The following is a 25,228-nucleotide window of genomic DNA, read 5'->3' as shown; positions in this document are numbered from 1 at the left end:
AAGAAATTGGTTGCTCAAAGACATCGAGATTTGGGATTTACCTTAGGGTTTAGTAATCTTGGTTCATAGGGAATTAAAATAAGCCAATTAGGGAGTGAAAAGTTGTTATTACCTTCATTGTCAATTAGTAAGTCAGCCATTTTTTTTGTCATGCAAATTATCTTGACCACTACATTCATACTAGCTTAATTTGTGAATCGGCTCTGACAGGTAGATTGAACATTTTTTGGTTGAGTAGAGCCAGTGAAAAGGCCTTATTGTATTATTATTGCATTAAAAAGTTCACCGTACAGGTAGGTAAAGTAAATTACAATGGCATGTTTTGAGTGATTAATTATGAAGCTAATCATAGTTTTTGTATATACTGTGAAATGCAGAAAATGACATTGATGGATAAAACAACTATTAAATAGCAGTTAATTTTATTTGTTTATTTCAAATAAAACTGCTTTCTAAAATACATAAAGTTCCAATGTTGTCTTTGTTGACAACTTCCTCTGTAAGTATCACCTGAACAAATTTAGAAACTTTTTGTTTTGGTGTATACATGCACCCCCTATCTGGAACTTGAAAATGTTATTTAAAAAAAAAACGCTTGGAATACATGGAAGAATACAGTACAAAAACAGAAAATATATAATCCAAAGAAGTTGAGACTGGGGTCAGTGGGTTAAGTTTATCCTTAGTTTCACCTAGTTTGGCATAGATTAGATTATAGACTAATTTATACCCTAAAACAATTGCAAAACTATGGCAAAATACAACCAAATTTTAATTTTATGGATTTGTCTTTCAACTTCGACTGGATTTTCTAGAGAAAAAAATTGGTTTTTGCTGTAATTGGGATTCAAATGGACAAAGGCCCCTATTCATAGCAGATCTGTGGGCCATACCAAAACATCATAGAAAAAGAAACTTATGATTTTAATATTCTCCCTTTTCAAATCTCAATTTCATGGTTATAATTCTATTTTTTACTGCATATTTACTTTTAATTTTGACAATTTCCACTTTATTCGTTGACCTAATAAAATAAGGTCTGATTAAGCATATAATTCTTTCATCATACAACACAGGAAAAATTGCAATACAATGTATATGTTTTTTATGTGTTTTGACATGTTTTAAAACATTTTTTCTATTTATCTAAAATCTGACTGATTTTTTTTTAATAGAATAATTCATCACAGCCAAAGATAGTACCTTCAAAGAAAAAGGAAGATCTACCAATGACAGCTACTCCAAATATCAAGTAAGACCTGATAAATTTTTTTTTTTTTTTTGCCATCACTTGGCATCCCAAGTCCAGCGTCATTAACAATTTTTCAAAACTCGTCTCCTCTGACCAATTGGAACCAAACTTGGTATGAATTTTCCCTGCGGTATTTTGCATGGAACTGATGTGGGGATTTTTGATACATCAAAAAATATGGCCACCCTTACTTAAAATATAACTTAGGGATCAGACAGTAGTTTTTCGAATATATATCTCCAAAACAGTCATGTTTAGCCAAATTCTGACAGGGTAAAAGTGTTCAACATGATGAGATCTATCTGTGGTCAAATTTTCATTTCCAAGTGGAACCAAACTTGGTATGAATTTTCCTTAGGGTATTCTGCATAGAACTAGTATGGGGGTTTTTTATCCTTCAAAAAACATGGCTGCTGTTACTAAAGTTAGAACATATGTGTCAGACAGTAGTTTTTTTACATATACATGTATCTCCAAAACTGTTAGGTATAGCTGAAATGATCCTGATTATTAGGCCTATAAAAGTCTTGGGGATAAAAGTTGTTTGATGACTGCTTGTAGGATTTATTGCCTTTGAAAGGGGCAAACTTTTTTTACAGTTTCCAGTATCTTGAAAACTATGATAGATAGAAACTTTCAATTGCTGAAATGATCCTTATGGGAAGTCCTACCAAAGTCTTTAGTCAAAATTGTTGGACAGTTTCTTGTTAAATTAATTGCCTTTGAAAGGCAAAATTCAACCAGGTGAGCGATTCAGGCTCCTAGGACCCTCTTGTTCATGCATGGCATCAATAAAAAGATCATCTTTATTTGAAGCTGGTGAAACCTTAGCTTTATAGGGTATAAAGGTCAGGAGAGTTGATGATACGTAAGCTTTATGGGGTATTATAGGTCAGGACAGCTGATGTTTTGTAAGCTTTATGGGGTATTATAGGTCAGGACAGCTGATGATGTGTTGGCTTTATAGGGGGTATATAGGTAAGGTAAGTTAATGATGTCTTTGCTCTACACAGAGTGGATTGAGGAACCAAATTTGTATTAATTATATAATTTTGTAACTCCTTCTTTATAGATTAAGACCTTTAAAGGAAGAATAATTTGGTAATGCCATTGTGCATCTGCTTTTTTGTGTATTTTTTAATATATGTGTAATGATATCTATGAAAATTTTATAGAAAATATAAGAAAAAATATGGTCAACAAGTGGTCTTCAGTGTCTTTCAAACCTTAGTATTGTTGGTTTAATTGTGTAAAACTTTCAGGACTCCATCAGCATTTGATTTGTGGTATGAAGAAAACAAGAGTGAACTTCTTGAAGAACAACCTGATATTTCTGATGAAGATAGAACACAAAAAGCTGCAGAGACATTCAGACAGCTACCAAAAGATGAGAGACAGGTATATACATTTAAAGTTTATGCTGTCTGTCTAGACTTGAAATATGGTTTTGTCACATACAATGGTTCCATAACCTTTGACCTTAAGGAAAAGGTAGTGCTTTTTTTCCTCCTTTTTACTTACCTGGCCTGAAAGGCATCTGACGTTAAATTTTCTTTAAAAATCTTCTCCTCTGAAACCACTCAGTGGATTATTACTGAATTTGGGAACCAGTATTCTTTGGGAATCTTTTTTATAAATTATATCAATTGTATTGATCAAGCATAAAACATAGCTGCTGTTGCTGTTTTTAGATCACAGGGGTCAAGTTGCCAATTTTACATATTACTGTGAATGTATGATTGTTCGTAGAGTACCAATTTTCGTTGGTTCGGTAAACCACAAAATTTGGTTCCGAACAAAAAGGAAAATTCTCATTGATTTGTATGATGGAGTTTTTTAAATCTCTACAAACTGATGTCTCACAAAACCACGAAAATCATAGGTGTTAACCTCCCGGTTTTTTTAGGGAGTCTCCTGTAATTTTACCTGTTCCTGGCTACTCTTGTTCACATGTTTAAAGATGGAAGCAGGTCTATCAGAACCAGATTCATTGACATGCCACCGATGAACATTGGAACATGGCAAATCTATTTTATGCCATACCAAGCATCACTTCTGTTAATACATGTATTATTCATTTTTTTTATTCATTTGTATATATCATGTATGTATGGTTTTGAAAAAAAAATATTAAAATCCTCTGTTCTGTTTAATTTATAACATAACAAAATATGTCGATAATGTTGTCACACAAAATCTCCTGCAATTTGATGATGGATTGCAGGATATCTCCCACATTTAGGTTTGACTAGGTTAACAGGTATGTGAAAATCATGAATAAAAGTGCTTTCACAGTATATCTGAAAACTGTAAGGTATTGGAAAATAAAAGTGGCCTTATTTCTTCAGCTTGAAGAGCTCTACTAAAGTCTGCATTTGGTTTAAGTTGTCAGGTGACTCCTTGTTAGAGACATTGCTCTTAAAGAGCAAAAAATGGCGATTTTTTTCGTTTTTGTTTTTTTTTTGGCAATTTTCTGCCAATATCTTGAAAACTATAATAGTTATACAAACTTTCATGTGATGAAATGATTCTTCTGACACGTCTTATAAAAGTCTCCATTTGGTCAAAGTTGTAGGACATTTCCTTGTTAGAGTTATGGCACTGGAAAGGCAAAAAAATGTTTTGTTTTGGTTTGTTTTTTTGTTTTTGTTTTTGTTTTTTTTTTTTTTTATAATTTTGGTCTTATCTTGAAAACTAAAACTTGAATTGGTGAAATGGTCCTTCTGATAAGGCTTACTAATGAAGACATTGTGTCAAAGGATGATTCCTTGTTAGAGTATTTACCCTTGAAAGGTGAAAAGTGAAGTTTTCAGAGCTTTTAGCTCACCTGGACTGAAAGGCCCCTAATATGCCATTTTGAGCATTTATATAGTTTTTGCCTGTTACTTAGAAAATGATAGCAGATAGATTACTCATGTTTAGGGCGAAAAATCATTTGTGCAAATTTTCTAAAAAAAATATCTGTTTCATATTCTTCAAGGTATGCCTAATGAAAATGATAATTTGGTCAAATTTCCCAGATATTGTCTGTTGTCATAAAAATAATAGTAGATAGATGGAAGAAGAAGAAGAAAAAAAGATTTTTTTAGTGTTGCCTGTTTTGTAGAAAAGATTGGTGATTAATGTGAATGGAAAAATGTTCAGTATAATAAGATCTGTCTTTGGTGTAAATTTTTTAAAAATCTGTTTACTTTCATGGAGTGTTATCTCCTGAAAATGCACTTTTGACAATTTTTTTCATTTTTTTTTTCTGTCATCTAGAAAACGAAAGTTGGTGAATTTGTATATACTTTACTAATTTTGTGATAATAGATTATGATATAAAAGGTAGAATATGGCATGAACTTCAGGCTCACAACAGGCTCTTGTGAGCGTCTTGTTTATAATTAAACCTGTTTAGTTTTTTTTTGTTTTTTTGTTTTTTTTTTCACCTTGCAATATTAGCTTTTGGTATTTGGTATGTCTGTTGACTAAGGCTTTGGAAATTTTGACAGCCCTTGTTAGTCATTTTATGAATATTCAGCAGATGAAGTGTTGTGTCAGTCTGTTATACTCATACTCAGATTGAGAATAAACTTTTTTTAAAAATTTTTTTTGTAATTATTTAAAGATAAATATTGGAATTTGTCTTATTTCATCAAATACTATGTCTGTTACAAAGTATCAGCATGAGTAAACAAAGGTAAGTTTTGACCACATACGGATGTTCTAACAAGTAACAAAACATCGTATTTCTCTCAAACAGCTGAGTGATGAAAAATGTTGATAAAAAGAAAATTGTGAATACATTTTGTATACTGAAAATACATTTCAATTACAGTTCAAATGGGTTGTTGACTCAAAGAAAAATAGGATTCAAGCGATTAATTATTAATTTCAAACCACGACTGATCTTTAGTTTCAGCACCTGCTTTCGTTACCAATGAAAGATCAGCTGGAAATTGGTGGATTTGTAAATCTTTTTCTTAATTTTATAAATCAAGTTATAAATATATGAAAATTCTCCTGGTCACTTAAATTCATTCGTATGTGTAATGGTGCTACACGTGTACCGTTAATTCAATTATGCAATCAACTAATCAGTTACAGGTAAATCACAGTCACAGGTGGCTGCACATCGGCTTATATTGACACACATCTGTCAAATAATTTCCAGTAAACAATTAGGAGACTAGTAGACAGGATGTTTATACACTAATAAAACATGCAGACTGTAATTTATAAGGGTTGACAATTATTTTATGTCTGACATTGAAAAATATTTGTTGGTCATTTGCAAAATTTGTCAGTGGATGACTGGCATTTTTTACTGTTTCCTGAGCCTCAGTGTACCACCTTAATTAAATATGTTGTGAACCATGCTTAATGACATTTAACCTTAGATTTCTTACTCCAGGGTCAAATCAGATGTGATGTTTTTATTTTTTGTTTTTGTTTTTGTTGTTTTGTATTTCTTATAAGGATATTATAGGAATAATCTAATTTGCTATTTTTGATCGACCTATATTTGTCCTTAAAAGTTTTTTTCATCACAATATTTTATCTAGGGGTCCATAGATTTGGAATCTGTCATATTAATATGATTGTATGTTTCCATGACATTTTTTTAAGATTTGTTCATAAAAACCCTCATCTATCTATTTCCAGGAATGGTTACAAAAGGCAAAACAGTTAAAGAGTGAAAATTCTGAGAATACCGAAACAACAGACAGCAAGAAACGGAAAAGAGATGATGACATAGACTCTGCATCTAAGAAGAAAAAAGACTTATCTGTTAACAATAAGCTTGCTGGGTTTGCCTTTAGTAAAGAATAAAATATTCTTTGTATGTAATGCAGTAACTTTGTTGAAGTTGTAAAATGTTTAATTTACTTTTGTGTAAATAGTAGAAAATCAGTTTGTTGAATTTGAAGAAAAGGAAGTGTAGTAAATTGATATCTAGTGCTAAGTCTAAACAGTGATTTGAATGTAAACAAAAAAATGGTATTCAATGATTTAATTCCACTACACATTATTATGGACAGGGTTTTAACAGATTTTTAAAATATAACAATTGATAGGGCTTTTGAGTATGGAGTAACAGAATTCAAAGTCATTCAGGAGATTTTTATTGAATTGGTGCAAAAATCTGTTGGATTTATGAACACTGTGAACTTTGAATTTATTATTTATGATGGTTACTGTAAAGCAATATTGTTTATTTATTTTAATGAGATTTTTGTTGGATATACAAGTATTTTATAACACCATCATAGATAGCAATAAAACTTGCAAAATGTGATTTTTTTTATTCTTCTTGATAAACAAATAGTTATGAATTTGATCCAAGAAGAAATAACTTCTTCCTGGGGGATACTTATTCAGTGATAATAGAACTTCTTCTTGGGAGAATACTTATTCCGTGATAATAGAACTTCTTCTCAGGGGAATACTTATTCAGTGATGATATATATTTAAATTTTGATTATGAACTGGACTTGCTGAAGTCTTTGAGATATCATAACATCAGTCCTATGAAAATCTTCTCAGAGCCATTTTTTTTTTTACCAGTGATGAAGGAAAAAAGTATTTGTGGTGATGAATTTTCCCATTGTCTTGATTGTGAAACTGTAGATTTACAGTATTTTAATTGAACACATAAATGTATGGACAGTTAAAAGGGATGGTAACCTACTCATAAATATATCATTTTTACTTCCAAGTTGAACAGAAGATTAATGGTCATCATGAACTCATGGATCATAACAGTGTATACATTTGCACCATGAGAACCAATTTGTTTAATGTATCATAGTTTTCCTTTCCTCTTTCATCTACCCAAACTTGACTTTTTGTGAACAGGTCGTCAGGTGTTCCTAGAAAAGCAGCGGATGCTTATCCTACCGGTGCATCAGGTTCATGCTCCCAGTTTTTAGTGCAGTGTAAGTTGCTCACTAACTTATGTTACTTTGTATGTATTATTTTGGTTATTTTATTTTCTTTGTTGTGTGTCTTTTTTCCATGTCATGTATTTGATTACATTCTTTTGATTTCCGCTAGAATCTTTGGTTCCCCTGATTTCTCTTACTTCAAGTCTAGAACTTTTTTTTGCCTAGTAAGAAAGGTGGAGCAATTAATCTTAACCAGTACAATAAGAAACGTTGACAGGCGTAGATGTTAAGTTGGTCAGGCTGTGTCTAATTACGCTCCAGGTTCCATCACACCACAACTATGATGAGCAACTTGGTGACATTCAGATTTATTTATTTTTTTTTTGGTAAGCATTCCTGATACTTAAACCAAAATGAAGTGTGACTGATTGTGCATGCCATCTTGTATTGCTTATAATTGGTAATGTTGATAGATTCCAGTGTCAACCAATCACTAGATATTGTTTACCCATCGAAATACCGATTTTCAAGACGGTCAACAATATCAAACACTTCTTTTAGAGCTCAAAAACTTTGTTCCATCGACCTAGAGTAAGTTTATGATAAAAATCATGACAGCAAATTGGTATCCGAGTTTAGCTGGTACAGGATAAAATGTTAATGTTGAAAAACTTGCTTACTAATGACTAGATTAACAATGTACATCAGGTGAACCCTTGGTTTCATTCATGTCTAATGTTTTTTACATTAAAACAATCAGAAGACCTGTATCCAACACGAAATCTTTTACCTCTTAATCCAGTTTTATACTTGAGCAATTATGTCTGTATGTGTATTCCTTTTCCAAATTCAGGTCTTGTGTTTTTCTCTAAGATAGATTTTCATCATATTACTGAGTCCCTCTACAGCATCATACACACCTTCTCCTGTTGTTCCTACCGTTCCTATTATATCCCACATTCTATCTAGCTCACATAGGTGGAGGCATGAAGAGATTTCAGTAATGGACAGAGCATCTGTTAAGAAATAAGTATTTTTAAGTGTAACTTTTAATATGACATGTTTTAAAAGTCCATAAATGAAATACAGTCGTTCAAATAGGAAAGAAATTCAAATGTTAAGCTATTCTTACAAATACTTTGAAGTTACTCATCATCTTTCTATATTTCTTCTTCATTTTTGCAATATTACAAATCTTAATTTTCCTATTTTCCTACTTTCTCAGTCCGCCTCATAACTTTACCTACATTTGGAAATCGATGGTAAAGGAAAACAATTGACCAAACGCGACGACTTTTCTTTCCATATTGTCAAATTTCCTTTCATCTGTGGCAATATCCCTTCAGCACCTGCGTTTGGAATTTTCATAACACAACTCATACGTTCTGTCACTAAAGAAATTTTATGGTCGTCATCATGAACTTGTGGATCTTTACGGTGTATCCATCTGCACCATGAAAACGTAATAAGTTTCGTCTTTCGTCTACCCTAGACTTGACTTTTTATTAGCAACTCGGCGGGTGTCTCTAGAAAAGCAGAGGGCGCACTTGGTCCATGCTCCCAGTTTTTAGTGGAGTCCGAGTTGCTCATTAACTTTTGTTATTTTGTATATGTTATTTTAAATACTTGTCTGTTTTCCGTGTCTGGTCTTCGTCTTTGGACTAGTTTTTTTTTTATTTCCGCTAAAATCTTGGTTCCCTTGATTTCTCTTCTAAAACACGATTCCACACGAAAGGTAAAATCAGTCGTGTGATCTTATCAACCAATATTTTAATTTCTGTACAGAACAGGACTAGAAGATAGGATATGTTGAGAAAAAAATAGACGGGTCCGTAAAGGATATGATTTTCAAACTATTGTCTTTTTTCCCCTTGTTTCGACCCCTAATTGCATCCCTACATAAACGCTAAGTCATTTTAGAATATTTGTATTACATCAAATCTTGTCTATTTTATACTTGGCATTACTATTCCGAATCCGGTCCACTGGAATTGTAGTGATAATGCTGGTAGTTTTGATTGGTATTGTCATTCTTGAATATGATCTGGGCTCGTTTTCAGTAACTGCGAGAATTCTTTAAGTAGATACCTCATTTTGTTTATATGGTATATGTTTAGGTGTTCCATGGAGAAATAGGAGGTAGTATTGTGTGAATAATAAGGTGAGTTTGTGTGTCGTTTCAGTTCGTTTTTGACCTTGCATTTAAGGGGGGTGGTTAAGGCCTTATAAAACTAGTTTTACCCCATTGCATATTTCGCTGCGCCTATCCACAGCTAGGAGATTTCATAAATGTGTCTTCGTACTGTATTTTACTTTTGGTTGTACAATACAGTTAGGTCATTTCTGAAAATTTGGTATCATTTTGTTGAAATAAATCTGTTTGAGGCAGTCCACACAGAAATTTCAAGTGTTTTGTCTTAAAAAAAGTGCATATTTTTTTAAATCCTTGGTGTGTGGAGGTTCAAGTCATTTATAAGTAATTTAGTGATTATTGTTATAAAATCCAGTAGCCATGGTACCATACTGGAAAAAAATATTACTGAGTTTTAGTACAAATCAGAGGTGCCTCTCCAAAACTAACAGCCAAATACTATGTTTTATAAAATATCAGGCACTTAGACACTACCACAAGATGAAATCATGAATTGAGTAGGGGAAAAAGATGGTAAAATAAAAAGACCCTTTTCAATTCATTCTCTCGCAATTTTAGTTCCAAAAGTTCTTGCAAAATACGTTATTTTCAAAATCAGCCATCTGATGCTGAGGAGAGAGGGGACATGGAAATGTCTGCCGTCCGTCCGTGTTTTCCGCACTTTTTTGTAATGCTTTTACCAAATAAGTCTGTTTTTTTGTATGTGACCTTAATATGAAGAGTTACAGATTAGTTCGACTTTGGTTACGGTTGAATGATTTTCACTGAAATTATGGCTCTTGGACTTAAAAAAATTCAGTGAATTTACAGTTTTCCGCACTTTTTTGTAATGCTTTTACCAATTGATTCTATATTTTGTATGCAGTCTCACTATGAGAAGTTACAGATTAAGTTCGACTTTGGTTACGAATGATTGATTTTTGAAAATTTCAGTGAATTTAAAGTTTTCTACACTCTTCTGTAACGCTTTTACTTGATCTATTTTTTGTATGTAGTCTTACTATAAGATGTTACAGATTAAGTTCGACTTTGGTTATGGTTGAATGATTTTTACAGAAGTTACGGCCCTTGGAATTAGAAAACTTTGGTGAATTTAAAGTTTTCTGCACTTTTTTTACGTGGGGGACATTGGAACGCTGTTCTTTTATTGCTTTCATTTTGAAGAAGTGTCATCGTTGTTACCGTGGATTTCATTACCTTTGTTGTCTGGGCCTCAGAGAGATCACTGAAAAGGTGTGTTTGCACTTGTAAAAGACCTTTCGGCTACCCCTGAAAGTAATTCTTATTTTGTATTTAGGTGATACTCAGGTGCTTTTGTTGCATTTCACCTTATCCGTTCTGTTTTTTTTTTCTATGATTCAAACATGAAATACTCAAAGTCTGATGCTATAATGTTGCAATTTCTGTCGAGTTTGGAGGATAGGTGATTGTTGAAATACCTTTGGGAACAAATTGTGTACTACTCATGTGAGAATTGTTTTTTTTTAAATCCCTGACATAAATTAAGTCACTTTTGCATGGGAATGGTTACATTATGTACCTGGCAAGTCCTGTTTATTTGCCATCACTACTAGCGGTACTCCAACCAGCTTTTTGTTCCGAAGTATGATATTCAGTTCCCGGCATGACTCTGGTAAAAAATCCTTGTCAGCACTATCCACAATGAACAATATACCTGGAAAAGGCTGCCTGACTAATTATACACATTTCACATTCCTAATATCAGTACGCATAATATTGATGTTAGTCAACGTCAGCTAAAAGTTCGAAAGACGTCGCATCTGCTTCTTGCAATTTTCAACAATATTAAAAAAGTAACAGTTTATCCGCAACCAGACGTAAAACAAATGGAAAGGTCAATATCAATAGGAGAATCTAAAGGAGCCCCGGGCATCATCATGTGGTAATAACCCTCGTCACTTTATAACACACATCAATGCATACAACATGACCATGTATATACAAATAGTTCATTCTTTCTTAATATGTGGGGAGGGCATTTGCAATAAATTTACTATCCTTGGGAATTGATAATGCCCTCGGCTGTGGCTCTTTCATGAAATATCAATGTTCTTTGGACAGTCAGTTGATCATGATATTATATATATAAGCGTAACCTCTTAAAGTGTGCGTTCCTTTTTTATGCGGAATGGCAGGCGGAACTAGAATATGTATTCTTATCACGTTTTTTTTCGCGTGGGAGACTAAAAAAAGTCAAACTATTTTTTTGTCCAAGAATCATGTAATTTATGCATGTATAGACTGTTATAAGTTTTTGTTCCGCAACCTACCCGTAGTTACACTAAAAAAGTGTTCCCACATGCTCCGTATCTTGCCAGGTCCCCCCACATCCCATGCTGTTATCCTCACATTTTGTCCAGACTTAACCGTCTCGATAGGCATCCCAATCACTGGTTCGCTCTTTATGTTGCCTTGGAGTTCCATTCTTTTGAGAATTGTAGATTTGCCTTGCAAAAATGAAAAAAAACAGGTTAACTCTACCAAACAAAAAAATATTTAGGGAACAAGGTACGCCTTTGTTAAGCGAGGTAACCATATTTTGAAATAATTCAGTCACTAAGTTATGGATGTGCCTAGAAAAAAAAAGTTCTGAACACTTGGCAGATCTAGGATTTGAATGATTTTCTTCTTTACTTTCCTTTATGACAACAATAAAGCACATTTCTCTTCAGTTGGCAATTACATGCATTATTATTGTTTACTTCATTTCCAACGATGAGTTTGTAAAAAGTGCATAACTTTGGATGTATCTCTATCTGCTTGATTACATGTACTTTAAAGCGTACATTGTCTGCTTGTAGATAATATTTTACCTGAATTCTGCAGTCCGATGATGATTACATGTGTATTTACATGCCTCTGGAAATCGGTAAAGAGTTTATCAAACTTGGACGGTTTTCCACCCATTTATTGACTTGCACCTTATATTATAAAATAAAAAAAAGTTTAACGATACTAGGACTAGCGTATATGTCCTTTTACTACATGCATTGCAGGGGTGTAGGAATGACCCTGTTTGTCTGTCCACAAATCTTGTAAAACTGCTCGTAAACCAAAGGGTTTAGGGGTGTAAAGCGATAAGGCAAATTTACATGAAGAATGTATTATTGTTTGATGTATTCCAACTGCAGGGGGTGATTTATGGGTCAAAATGTTCCACGCTTTTGTTAGTTTAGTTTTTTTAGTTTAAACATATTTTATTTGTAATAAACAAAAAGGATTGGACAAAAGTAAAACATACTTACGAGGTCCTCTCCCATATACAATAGCAATGTACAATATTTTGTCAAACCGAGCATGCATCAATTACATTTTTCAAACACTAGATAAAAAATAAAGTGAAAAATAAGACATAGAAGAGAAGAGTTTGAGAAAAGGAAAGAAAAAATAAGAGAGTTGAGAGGAATGTGGTGATGGCGAAGAAAACATGGGCATATCACTATTTCATCAAATTTCACCAAACAACAGAAAATCTTTTAGTTTCTTTGATATATCTATGGACATGTTTTATTAAACGAACATTTTGATCATAAGTTAAATTTGAATTTCCATGAGTCAAAAGATTTACATTCAATGGAAAGTCATCGGGCAGCCAACTAATGTTATTCATAAGGATTACTCAAGTGTTTTCGTGTAAGGGACAGTTAAGAAAGAAATGATGAGCATCCTCAACATCTCCGCATCTACACAAAGAACTACTTACGGTATTGACTCTACATAAGTCATAGTTTAAAGGAGAAGCAGAACATCTTAATTGTGTCCAAATAATATTCAGTTTTCGTTCACCAATAGAATAATAATTAGGAACTAGTGGTTTGTGTGTATCCTTTTTTTAACTCTGTTTTAAATTTGGAAATAGTGTCTAATTGTCGAGTGGATACATCAAGTTTATTCCATTCTTTATTAGTAGCAGGGAAAAAAGACTCGCTTGTTACAGATAATCTACAAAATGGCTGTAATATGTCATCTCCGTTTCTAAGGGGATAATTAGTAAGGGATTGTACTTTGGGTGGTATTATGTCAAGCAAATAAGATGGGGCATTTTTATGTTCAATGTTATAAATCATTTGTAACTTTCTTCTTTTGCGTCTAATATCTAGTGGTTCTCAATTAACTTCTTGATATATTTTTTCTATCTTTGTAAAAATAGGTAAACCCGTGACAATTCTCGCTGCTTCTAATTGAAGTCTTTCTAATTTGGAGGTATTACATACACCACAATTATCCCAAACTTCAGGTGCATATTCAAGTAAAGGTCTTATATATATTAAATATAACTTCTCTAAAGTTTTTCTAGTAAGTTGATACTGATCACGCTTTTGTTATAAAGTATCACTTTCTGTAAGAACCAGGCAGTGGGTGAAACTTGGTGTGAAATGACCCACCACTTTGACAATGTAATTGAACTTTTCAACCTTAAGGCAAAGACATATTGAAAAGAAAAAATGAGTTATAACTTCATTTTAAAAATAAATGTCAAAAACCTCAGTTTTCTTACATTAAAATAAAAAAAAAATCCAAACATATTCACTGCTACAGAGACCAAAATAATGGTCATTTTGAAATTCGGGGACTTTCTTGAATAAACGTATATTGTTAGGTCAGAGGTCAGTGTGTTCAGATTACCCATTTTGCCTGATTCTTACAAAGACTCGTACTGGATTTTAAGACTGATTCAAAGTTTTGAAAGTTCCATATAATCCTTCTTCTAGTGAAGAAAAAAGTTGCCAACACATTCCATTGTAACTCATATTCAGTGCCAATCGATAAATTAAATGCCCCAACTAACGTTAGATTACAAGAAAATAAAGATACTCTTCGACCATCGCCATATTAAGTTTTGCACGAATCTTAGGCGGACGTGTATGTCCATTAGAAACGGCGTATAAAGCTTGCTTACATTATCTTAAAATTATAGTAATGCTTTGTTATGTTTTTCTTTTTCATAATTACATACAAAATACGTCATTAGAATGCTTCTAAATAAAAAGAATTCTAAATTCTAGAGAAAATGTCGTAGTAATGTAACCATACCTCGTAAATTCAAGCTCTACATTCCCTGTCGCCTTATAAGTGCCAGTAGATCGATCTAGAATCAAATCAAATTGTTATCATGAATGATATTGACGAATGGCCCTGTCATAAAATAACCATTAATACATGTACAACGTACAATTTCAAGTTACATACATTTATGTGTAATCAATAAAATGTCCAAAACACGGCGCATGGAAGCAGAATTATTACATCGTTGTGATTTAATATCATTGCTCCATACTGATAATTACGTAAACGAGACAATACGTTGTCACACGGTTCGATCGTCATGATTACCAAAAAGTACATCAGCTATGTTTAAGAACTTATGTCTGCTATTGCTTGCTAATGCTAAATTGGGTGGCTTAGGTTGTAATCTAATTTTACCAATAAGTTAGAAAAAGCCTCAGTCATACCGTACGTCACACTGCGGATACTTAGGTTTCAAACATACGTTCGAAATTTACTAGATAGACGCTGCATTTATATATACTGGCCCCAAAATTAGATAGACCAATCTAAAGAACGGAAAAAATAATAAACTACCATTCAATTAACATCAGAAATTGTCTATATCGGTTGACATTTACTAGAGAATGTGGTATATATGCCTACATAGATATGTGAACTAAATTGATTGACTGATTCCCACAGTGTGGACTCATAGGCCCTTGGGACCAGGATTTTTTTTAATCACAAAAAAAAAATAATAATAATCCTTTTGTTTCCATATTTGAACTAATATGTGTGTTCTCAGACATGTCCGATTGCTATTTAATGTTGTTTATACTATGCCCAGTTTTTGTCTATCTACTTCTTTAACAGAAGTATGTGGACTATCTACAACACAACAATTTTGTTGGTCCAAAAAATACCTTGGATAGCAGAAGGAACATTGGACAAATAATGTCGAGGTCCAAAACACTGGAATTTATGGGAAAAATGACAAATATAGTTTGTCAGAATAAGCTATACTTCGTTGCTTACTTTGGAAAATTGATCTTTCCACAATAAAACTATTTAGGAGTTATATGACTTAACGATTTAAAAAAAGAATTGTCTTAGAAAGTCGGTAATTAAGCTCACTTGGAAGCATGAATGAGGTGAAATTATAAAAGGGGAACGTGTCAAAGACGCAACAACCGTACCAAACTGGAAGAAAATCAACCATCAACAGTCTGCGGGGCTTCCAATAAACTGTCAGAAATTTCTCACGCTTCGACTGTCCCTGAAACGATAAATAAGCCGACATTGGCATCACCTTATATCCGAAGTTAATTAGTCAAATATCGCATTCATGGTTTAAGATGCAAATAGGTGATCAGTCATAATTAGCTGGAAGATGAAGAGTAAATACCAAATATGAACGTTAACTGATAAAATGTACATTCATTAATAGATTTTATAATTGATGATTCATTATGTCTCATATATATCCTTGTAAACTTCCTCCTGGATAGTCTGGTTTACTTTAGATTCTATATGATATACATACTTATGTAGTTTATTATGGGATTTTTATTGTCCAAACTGAAGTATGCGTGGAATATTACGTTTGGAAAACCAACTCCGTTCAAAATAGTAATGCTTGGTCTAGATGCTGCAGGTAATATTTTAGTGATTTTTACATTTTTTTCACAATCTAAAGTACATATATGATAGAGACTATATGGGTATTAAGTTCGGAAAACGTTTATTTAAAAAAAAAACTGGAATGGTCCGGGCATTCAACCGGTCAATGTTAAATTATCATATTACAATGGGAACAAACTGCGCACCTCTTTTGGTTCTAAATTTTTTCGAGGACGACTTTATTCTAGTTTTAAGGCCAAAAAGAAAAGAACGTAAGTCAGTCTGGAGTCTTATATAAATGATGTTCTTTCACTGAAAAATTCTTGCTTTGGTGATTATAATCTCCAGCTAATCTTTTTCAAAGAGCCTGAAACTAAAGACACTACAGACACACCTAAGTTTGCATCGTATCTTGCCTTTCATCTCTGAAAGGCTGTAAATAATCTTAATTTAATTAACATATTTTGTTTAAAAAATGTACGTGTTGTATATATACTCCTAAGGTCAAGCTGCAGTTGACCCCGATTGTCTAACTAAACACTCGCAAGTTGACCCAGATGGTCTGACCACAGGGGGTTGCTCCCACTATCAAATATATAGCCCGACTAGTATTCGTGTTTATATACATCTGATACGTATACTGTTCAGATCAAACGGTTGCGTCTAGGCGCTCCAAAAATTCGTATGATACTTCTAAGTACACGACGAAGAAACATTTCAGATATATTTTACGTTGCGGATAAATATTTTTCCAGGAAAATCGACATTACTGTACAAACTGAGAGACCAGAATGTTGTCACGATACCAACTGTTGGATTCAATCTTGAAGTTGTCAATCCATTTCAAGGAGTGTTCTTTTCTGTTTGGGACATTGGCGGAGGCGACAATATCAAACAGCTGTGGAGACAGTATTTCCAAAATACAGCAGGTTCTTTTTTTGTTTTAATTATTCTCTAAAGAATTCAGAGCTCTTAGATAAACTTTAAAAAAATAAGAACTGATGTATACTAATGAGAATGAAGACGGGAAGTTTAAATTGACATTAAAAACAAAATGTAAATTAACAGAATGCGAATTATCAAACACTAATTAGTTTTTAGATGCACGCCTTTTCATCGAAATTTTTCAAGTTAAGGAATGAATCGGACCGAGTTTCTTTGTAAATTATTTCAGAGAAAGTTACATTAAATACTTAAATTTCTTACACATTTATACCTTAATAAGTGATTGTGATTGAAACCACCTTGTCAGTTCGTCCGTTACACTTTTCTGTAACAGATTTCCTCGCTTATCTACTCCCTATTAACTGTACGATTTATCAATTTTAAGGTGATGCATCATTAAAATGACAGTTGGTGCAATATTTAAATTAATTTTTTTTCGCGTCTGCGATTGCAAAAATGAACAGCTGTCGACAAGATAGTGGTAACATAATGAAAGTTGAAAAACACAAATTATGCCAGCTTAACAAACCAAAGACTGGACACAGGCGTAAATCCAAGGACGGGCTTCTGGACACACGCCCCCTTACAATTGGAAAACTTTTTTTTTGCAAAAAATCTTGGATTTTCACAAATTCTTCCTCAAAATGTTGTTGCCTTTATTTCTATTAACGCCCCAGCCTGAAATCGTGGATGCGTCCGTGGGCCCTAAGCACCGTGCTCATAGAAAACAGTAATAAACCTACAAATGCACTAAATACATCATCACACAAAGAACATACCTTAATCAACATAGGAAATCCTAAGGATCAATTATCAGTCGATGCTATTCTATTTTTGCTTAAAGTGACACCATGCAACAAGTCGTGAAAAAACATTTTATTTAAAAAGTCAAATCTTCTAGGGATCATGTTTATTGTGGATAGCTCAGACACGGATAGACTATCAACGGCTAAGGAAGCTCTTTATAAATATATATTGGAGTGTGAAGAAGCCAGAAACATACCAATTTTTGTAGTTGCCAACAAACAGGACATATCTGGTAAGTATATAATGTATTAGCCAGGAAAATATTTCATATAGTCTAAAGTTTAATACATAGGAACCGGCGTGTAAAGGGAGAAAAATAGATATACCTAAGTTTGAACGAGGGGAACTACCGAGAACACATAAAGTACATCAAATGAAATAAAAGCCGCATTTAAAATGTACACACAGAGAAAACAAAAAAATCGAGAATGAACTCAAGTACCACTGAATCGAAATCGAACAATTCCTGCATCTTTCAATATTCTTTTAAGGTAAAGACCGATGAAAGAGCAAAAACATTAACGACAAATTGTGGTATTTTGTCATTTTGAAAACAGACACTCCATACCGGTCAATCATGGCCATGGTGACGACCGAATGACCTTTGGAGTGTCAACCTTAAATATAGACAGCATATATCTTGGTAGTTTTTTGTAAGGATTATTATATAGGAAACGATATTTGAAAATGGGAAAATTCGTCGCATTTTTCTTTCAATTTCGAGATGAAGAGATGAAGGCAGACTTCAGAGTGTATGTTTTGTCCTTAATTTGAAGCTTTTTAGGATGGATAAGGTGAAAGTTGTTGATGATTTTTCGGTTGCATTCCGAATCATTTTTATACTTTAATTTATCTCAGCCTATGGTAACTGCGTGTAGATGCAATAAATCACGTGAACTACCTTTGTAAGTGCTACGGGGTCTCGGATATAGCTGTTTTGGTAAGTGATATATCACTCTGAGGTAGCCAATGTGCTATCTGTGAAGGTGCTATTTCGCATACAGGGAAGCCAATGAACTTTCTTTAGTTGATATATCGCCTACAGAGGTAGCCAATGAACGATCGTTCATGGTGCTATTATGCCTAAAGAGGTAGCTCTTTTTTTGTAGTTGCAATGTCTCCTACAGTTGTAGCCAATGAACTATCTTTGCAAACCATAACAGACAGAGAGTGGTTTATTCATGGAGGAAGCGGAAAAACAGGATTTGGGTTGACTGAAATTATGAGAATAATGAAGAATACTGTCAAATATCCGAAAAGATAACCCAGGACCTTGCACATGTAGAGAGGTAACCTGATTGAAGTTGAAAAGATTTTAGTGCTGTAGTGCAAGAACTCTAAAAGATACTAAAATTAGTTTTCTTCTTATAAATTTCTCAGATCGGTTAGAGTTTTTACAAAGTATCGACTGATAAAGGTCGCTCTCAAAATATGCTTCGACTGATGAAGTCGCCCTCAAAGTATGCTTCGGCTGATAAAGGTCTCTTTCAAAGTGGGCTTCGACTGATAAAAGTCGCTCCCAAAATATGCTTCGACTGATAAAGGTCTCTCAAAGTGGGCTTCGACTGATAAAAGTCGCTCTCCAAGAAAGTAAAGAATTGGTGTGCGAGATACTGTTTATATAAATATCAAACTACAGACAAACGTTATTAGCAAATAAACACTTTATGCACAAGTGAAACAAGTAGAACATTTATAAGAAAATAAAAAATCAATCACGAATGAAAAAACGTGCATGTACAGCTCGTCCTGAATTACTTCCTCTAAATTCTGTACGTTTGAAAACACCGCAATGCAACAGGGTTACTTTATGTCCATATCAGGGAAAAAAATTAGAATTCAACACTTATTTGTGATCTCCCGAAGTGTTTTCACCTAAATACACTTATTCCCTTTTTATTTGTAAATTTGTGATCCCGAAAGTGCATAACTTAATGATCTGAATTATCCCCTCTGTTCATCTTCAAACTTATTATACTCCATTTTGCAATATCACATTAACTTTATTAAATGTTCCCATTTTGCACTTTTATCCGATTCAATTTGAGGGTTTCAAAACGCGAAACATGGACTTACGGGGACATGGGGAAACCCATCTCTTATCCGTTACTCCTCCTATATCAGAATGGATTGGAATGAAACTTTCACATAATCTTTATTGCATGTTCCCATTGTGCACCTTCTATTTTAGAATTTGAACCAAATCAAAATATAGGTTAAAAGGTGTTATCAAATGGGGTAGTGCTGACCAGTGAACTTTACTTTTTTTTCAACGAGAATCTAAGAGTAGGATTTAGAAGTATATCAAATTTGTTCTTGTTATTAAATCGTCCTTTTCAACTTTCATTGTGTTTTTTTTAAGTGACGTTACCTGACTTAAAAAAAAAACTCCCTTTATCCTCATCTCAATTCCAAAACAAACAAAAAAAAATCTTAAGGGAGCAATGATTTGATTTTTATAGGGGGTAGGATAAATTTTTTTTATCTTGCCTTCTTACTTTTTTTTAAAATATAAAACAACAAAAAAATGTAAGGGCAGTAATCGATCCTACTTTTTTTTTCTTATGACCTGTCCTGGCTTTTGATTTCTTGAAAATTTCAATCCTACCTTTTTATTTCAAGTTTGATCCTAGACCCACCCCTATAATAATGGTAGTGCCTTAATGTAGAAATACAGACAATTCAGAAAAAAAAATCAATAGACAACTTATCATAGATATTTTGATATTGATTGGACACACAATTTTTTACATATCAACTGTATTGTCTGCAAATTCAGTGTAGTTTCTATTGAATTGATGCAAAATCATGTTCATAATGCTAAAACTATGTAGTGTGGATAAAGAAATCATTTGCGCTAATATACATCTACCTATACAGAAAAATTGTAAAAGACTTTAAAGAACAACCAGCCTTAAATAGAAAAAAAAGGTGATATGTAAAATTACGAAATAATACAATAACTGATGTTAGGTGATGGAAAACCTATACAACCACCATACTCGTGTGTGTATGTATGTGTGTGTGTGTGTGTGTGTGTGTGTGTGTGTGTGTGTGTTGTGTCGATCTTCTTTGTATGTTGTCATCTTGAAATTTTGTTGGTTCGTTGTTATATTCGATGCTTCATTTGTGTCTTACCTCTTACGACGTTTAGTTGGCTGATCATTTCGCATATCAATATCCGTGAAACAAATTCAAATACACACTCTATAACAGTCACTTATGTATCAACATTTACACACAATACCAGTTCTGTACATTATATAGTAAACGTGAATTTAAATAGTTCGTATTAATATCTTTATTTAAATCCAAGTACATGTGTGTATATTTACGAAGGTTTCGTAGACTAAAAACGTTTGTCTTGCTTGTATACACAAAAGACGGAAACATCTAATTTGCCGGCCTGTATTTTTACAATTGGACTAACTCTTTTTCTAGAATTTCAATTTTCCATTTTTGTGTTAATGGTCGAAAAGGAGATATTTAAAGCTATTTTGTTCCTAGTATAAAGTAGTCCTTGTGTTTTTGTTAGGTCAAATAAAGTAATTCATTAAACTTTTATATCGTGATTGAAAATAGGACCAAAAACAAAACAAAACAAAACAACAACAACAACAACAAAAACAAAAACAAAAACAAAAACAAAAACAATCAATAAAAAAACAACAAAAAGACCCCCCCCCCAAAAAAAAAAAATAAAAATAAAAATCAGAATATGTCACGACCCCTACATTTATAATGATAACAGAAAAGTGCTGTTATGGATTAAAACATGCTCACTTGACTTATCAAGCAAAAAAAAAGGAAAGTGTTAACCTCCGATATAATGCAAACAAAATTAATTATAGCTAGAATCAACAATAGATGTGGGAAAAACATAGTATGTATATTATAGTTACGCTGATAAGTGTTATTTTATTTAGCAGAGGCAAATGCGTTGTCATCGATTCATGGCCACAATGACATTTCAACTAAATGATGGACATTTGAAAAAAAAAATAAAATCTCGGTCTCAATCACTTTTTGCACAAGTCTTTTTATGAATGCGTGTTTTCATAATATATATGTTTCGCGTAATTAGGCGAAAATATCTTTTTTTAAGTCTACGACAATGAGCTCAGTGGTCTTTCGTATATTATGTACAGTCAATATGTTCTAACCTCTAACCGATTATGCATCGAAGGAATAAATGTTTTTCGTCATACCAAATAAACTCTATGCAAAAAAACTAATAAGTGCCTCCTTGATTTTTGGAAGTGTTGTTGTATTCAACAGCTTATAATGGTATAGGTAAAAATGCCTCCTTTATTGTTGTATAAAAGAATTAATATCTCTACAAAACCATTGTTCAGGATTAATTCCTGCCTCAAAATTCAAACAAAAGTCAACCAATTTTACGCACAGAATAGAATAGAATAGAATATTTTTATTGTTCGAATTAAGGACTCATAAAGGGCATTAAAATAACGTTAAAGTAGGTCGTGAATCGGGAACGAAAAATTAGAAATGATGACGGAGACCGTCTTGTATGTGGAACAACACGCATCATCTTCCCTCTTAAAAATCAAAGTACTCATGTACTGAATCAATTTATATCGATCGTTTGAATATTTACGCCTCAAATAATCGTCAAATTGCAAAAAATATGGAATAAAAAGAAAAGTATGAGGTTCGAATTCAAATGTATCTCAACGCAAGCTTATTGTTATAAATTGTTAATATTGAACCATTTGTTTTGTTTTTAAATTCACCATTCTGATTACGAAGGACATTTAAAAAAACACACACACAATTTCATAACAGAGTGCCAGTTTGGTTACTATTCAGCTTTGATATCGGTTTACATAACACCTGACCATAAACTGACACAATTCCCGAAAAATGCGTTATCGAAATTCCATGCCATCGTCCATGCAAAGTTTCATTTTTACTTTTTCATCTCCAGGCTTCCGATGCCACGACGCGGTAACCATTTTGAAAATACACGATACAGTTGGTGATACGGCAGGATGGTTTCGGGAGTTATGCTGCCCTTTTGTAAAAAAAAATGCCAAAATATGAACCCTGAAACCTCTTTTCTTTATACAAGTTTCTTGATCGAAACCACCTCCCCTTTTATCCGCCAGGTCATGCATGAAACATCTGAGGACAGCTACCGTATAGCGGGTTATTTTCGCGGTGGTTTTATTTTCGCTTATTTTCGCGGTGCGACGGAAATCGCGAAAATAAATTCCGCGAAAATATCCATCTATCGGAATACATATTTTCAACTAAATAGCAAGGGGACTTTCCATATTTCCTAACGGTAGACGGATCAATATGTATTTAAATTGTGAATACTTTTTAAGATCGATCAACCCCGACATTCTAGTCCGATGTCATGAATGAATCTCACTACATTTCACACAAAATAGTATTACGACAGGAATGCTAAGTAAAAGTTGAAAATGAGCATCTTAAATTTTTTCAAGCCGAAAACCTTTGTGCCTTCCGAAAAATCAGAATTGGCTGATGTAGTGGGTCCAAGTGCTTTGAAAGAAGCAAATGAGCGTGTGATTGAAATCATAGGAAGTCCGTCTATTAATGCTAGTCAAAATGCAAGTTCAGATAAAACACCCACTTCGACGAAACGAGGAAAAGATCTTATTTATACGCCACAAGATCGGGCAGAAATTGGAAAATACTGTTCACAGAATGGACCAGCCTCAACCGTTAGGAAATTCAGTGGAAAGTTCCCGAAATTAGCTGAAAGTACTGTTCGTAGCATGAAAAAGGCGTATGAAAATTCCTTAAATTCACGAAAAAGAAAATTAGACTTTGACGGTGAAATCTGTGAACTGCAACCCAAAAAGCGAGGTAGACCTTTACTCATAGGAGCAGAACTTGATGCTAAAGTTCAGAAATACATTAACGTTTTGCTTGACAATGGAGCCGTTATCAATACACAGATCGTTGTTGCTGCTGCTAAAGGCATTTTGACCGGCACTGATAGGAGTTTATTAATCGAAAATGGTGGCTCTATAGACATTTCTAAAGACTGGGCAAAATCTTTACTCTCTAGAATGAATTTTGTTAAACGCCGTGGTTCCACTGCATGTAAGAATGACAAAGTTGAAAATTTCGATAAACTTAAAGAGGAGTACCTTGATCGTATTGAAAAACTGTCAAAGATTATGATATACCCTCTACTCTTATCATTAACTGGGATCATGCAGGAATTAATATCGTTCCTGTATCAAATTGGACAATGGCTACAGAAGGATCTAAAACAGTCGAGATCAGTGGTTTGGGTGATAAGCGACAAATTACGGCAGTTTTTGCTGGTACACTTTCAGGTAAGTAAAATCTTATAAATTCGCTAATTTATAAAATTATCCATTAAATAAATTCTATTAATAATGATACATAATTAATTGTCATAAAATAAGAATAAGTGTTGATCACACATAACTGTGTATTCCAATTGGTATTTATCATTCCTCTATATTTCAATTCTATGACTGATGACTATTTACAATCTTGCAGAGTTTCATTTCTAGCTTAACATCAAATGGTTTATTATGCGTTCTAAACATAAATAGGCAACTTTAATACATCGGCACTGAAAGACTGGTTTATTCGAGTAAATACATAGAAAATAAACTCGTATTGATAAGAGGTTAGAGGTCAACTATTTTTTATTGGATCGTTGTTAATGCAATTCCAAATTAATAAGCGTATTTAGTTCGCAGTCAAAGTTGTTAATTTGGTTTGTTTATTGACGTAAACAACATAAGAGTTGAATTTTATATATTAGAAATACCTACAAAGGTGACATAACTATTCGCATTTGAACCGTAGTGTATGCCAATGGGACTTCTTTCCTGCAGTAGTGTAAGATAATTGCAGATGTTATCAGGCTTTACAAGTTTAAAGGCTCTGGCGACTGCTATATCAATTCTGATCTTCGGTCATTTGGATGATGTTGGGTGAGACTTTTCAAATTCATCATCCTTTTAAAGAGTAATCAAAGGAACCAAGGTTATAGCGGTAATCAAAAGAATGTAATCCAGGGACAAAGACCAGACATGGAAAACAGACATACACAACAAAGGACATAAAGTAACTAAAATCATACATACAAAGTAACAAAAGCAAATGAGCAACTCGGACTCCACTAAAAACTGGGAGCATGGACCAGGTGTATCGGTAGGGTAAGCGTTGGACTGGTTCCCGATCGCAATATTCAGTATGTTACAGGTATACAAATATAACTAGTAGGGAACCAGGATAGGTAAGTGTCCTCTGCTTTTCTAGAATCAACCACCGAGTTGCTCATAAAAGTCAAGTCCGGGGTATAGACAAACGAGGAAAGGAAAACTATGACTCGTTGAATAAATCAGTTTTCATGGTGCAGATGGATACTCCATAACGATCAACGAGTTTATGATGACGACCATAAAACCTCTGTAGTGAAGACTTCAATCTTGTAGCAACATAATCCTGTTCCAGAAGCCTATTTGTTAGAATTCTAGCACAATACAAAAGTCTGCGTAGTTTCGGCAAGCTCTGGCATAACGTATAAGTTGT

General features: G+C 33.4%; 3 protein-coding genes across 12 annotated transcripts in view; 2 read left to right on the top strand and 1 right to left on the bottom strand.

Moving 5' to 3' along the window:
- LOC148623967 (WD repeat and HMG-box DNA-binding protein 1-like) overlaps positions 1–6,533 on the top strand; it is a 49,438-nt gene extending 42,905 nt beyond the window's left edge. For both annotated transcript variants that reach the window (XM_088566323.1, XM_088566322.1), the window contains exons 25-27: positions 1,176–1,252; positions 2,515–2,650; positions 5,900–6,533. In XM_088566323.1, coding sequence (XP_088422449.1) covers positions 1,176–1,252; positions 2,515–2,650; positions 5,900–6,067 — 381 coding nt within the window. In that variant the 3' untranslated portion in view covers positions 6,068–6,533. The remainder of the gene's footprint in view (positions 1–1,175; positions 1,253–2,514; positions 2,651–5,899) is intronic.
- LOC148623963 (ADP-ribosylation factor 1-like) overlaps positions 6,340–25,228 on the bottom strand; it is a 66,514-nt gene continuing 47,625 nt past the window's right edge. For 6 of the 9 annotated variants that reach the window (XM_088566325.1, XM_088566326.1, XM_088566328.1 and 3 more), the window contains 6 exons: positions 15,481–15,560; positions 14,330–14,384; positions 12,109–12,216; positions 11,566–11,742; positions 10,815–10,949; positions 6,340–8,138 (listed from right to left, as the gene is read on the bottom strand). In XM_088566325.1, the coding sequence (XP_088422451.1) occupies positions 7,972–8,138; positions 10,815–10,949; positions 11,566–11,742; positions 12,109–12,202 (573 nt within the window). In that variant the 5' untranslated portion in view covers positions 12,203–12,216; positions 14,330–14,384; positions 15,481–15,560 and the 3' untranslated portion in view covers positions 6,340–7,971. Of the gene's footprint in view, positions 8,139–10,814; positions 10,950–11,565; positions 11,743–12,108; positions 12,217–14,329; positions 14,385–14,485; positions 14,578–15,480; positions 15,561–20,794; positions 20,950–24,465; positions 24,652–25,228 lie in introns of those variants that run through there. The other 3 variants (XM_088566327.1, XM_088566331.1, XM_088566333.1) reach the window with 3 other exon arrangements.
- LOC148623966 (uncharacterized) lies at positions 15,568–19,041 on the top strand. The gene is made up of 4 exons (XM_088566335.1): positions 15,568–15,938; positions 16,660–16,833; positions 17,751–17,888; positions 18,766–19,041. The coding sequence occupies exons 1-4, from the start codon at positions 15,842–15,844 to the stop codon at positions 18,918–18,920; spliced, it is 564 nt and encodes a 187-aa protein (XP_088422461.1). The 5' UTR covers positions 15,568–15,841; the 3' UTR covers positions 18,921–19,041.

This window comes from Perna viridis, chromosome 2 (genome assembly GCF_037379345.1).
Source record: "Perna viridis isolate PV_CMFRI_1.1 ecotype Kerala chromosome 2, ASM3737934v1, whole genome shotgun sequence".
In the NCBI taxonomy this organism is placed as follows: domain Eukaryota; kingdom Metazoa; phylum Mollusca; class Bivalvia; order Mytilida; family Mytilidae; genus Perna; species Perna viridis.
The sequence above is the reverse complement of the archived record's forward strand: the minus strand, read 5'-3'. Positions and strand labels throughout refer to the sequence as shown.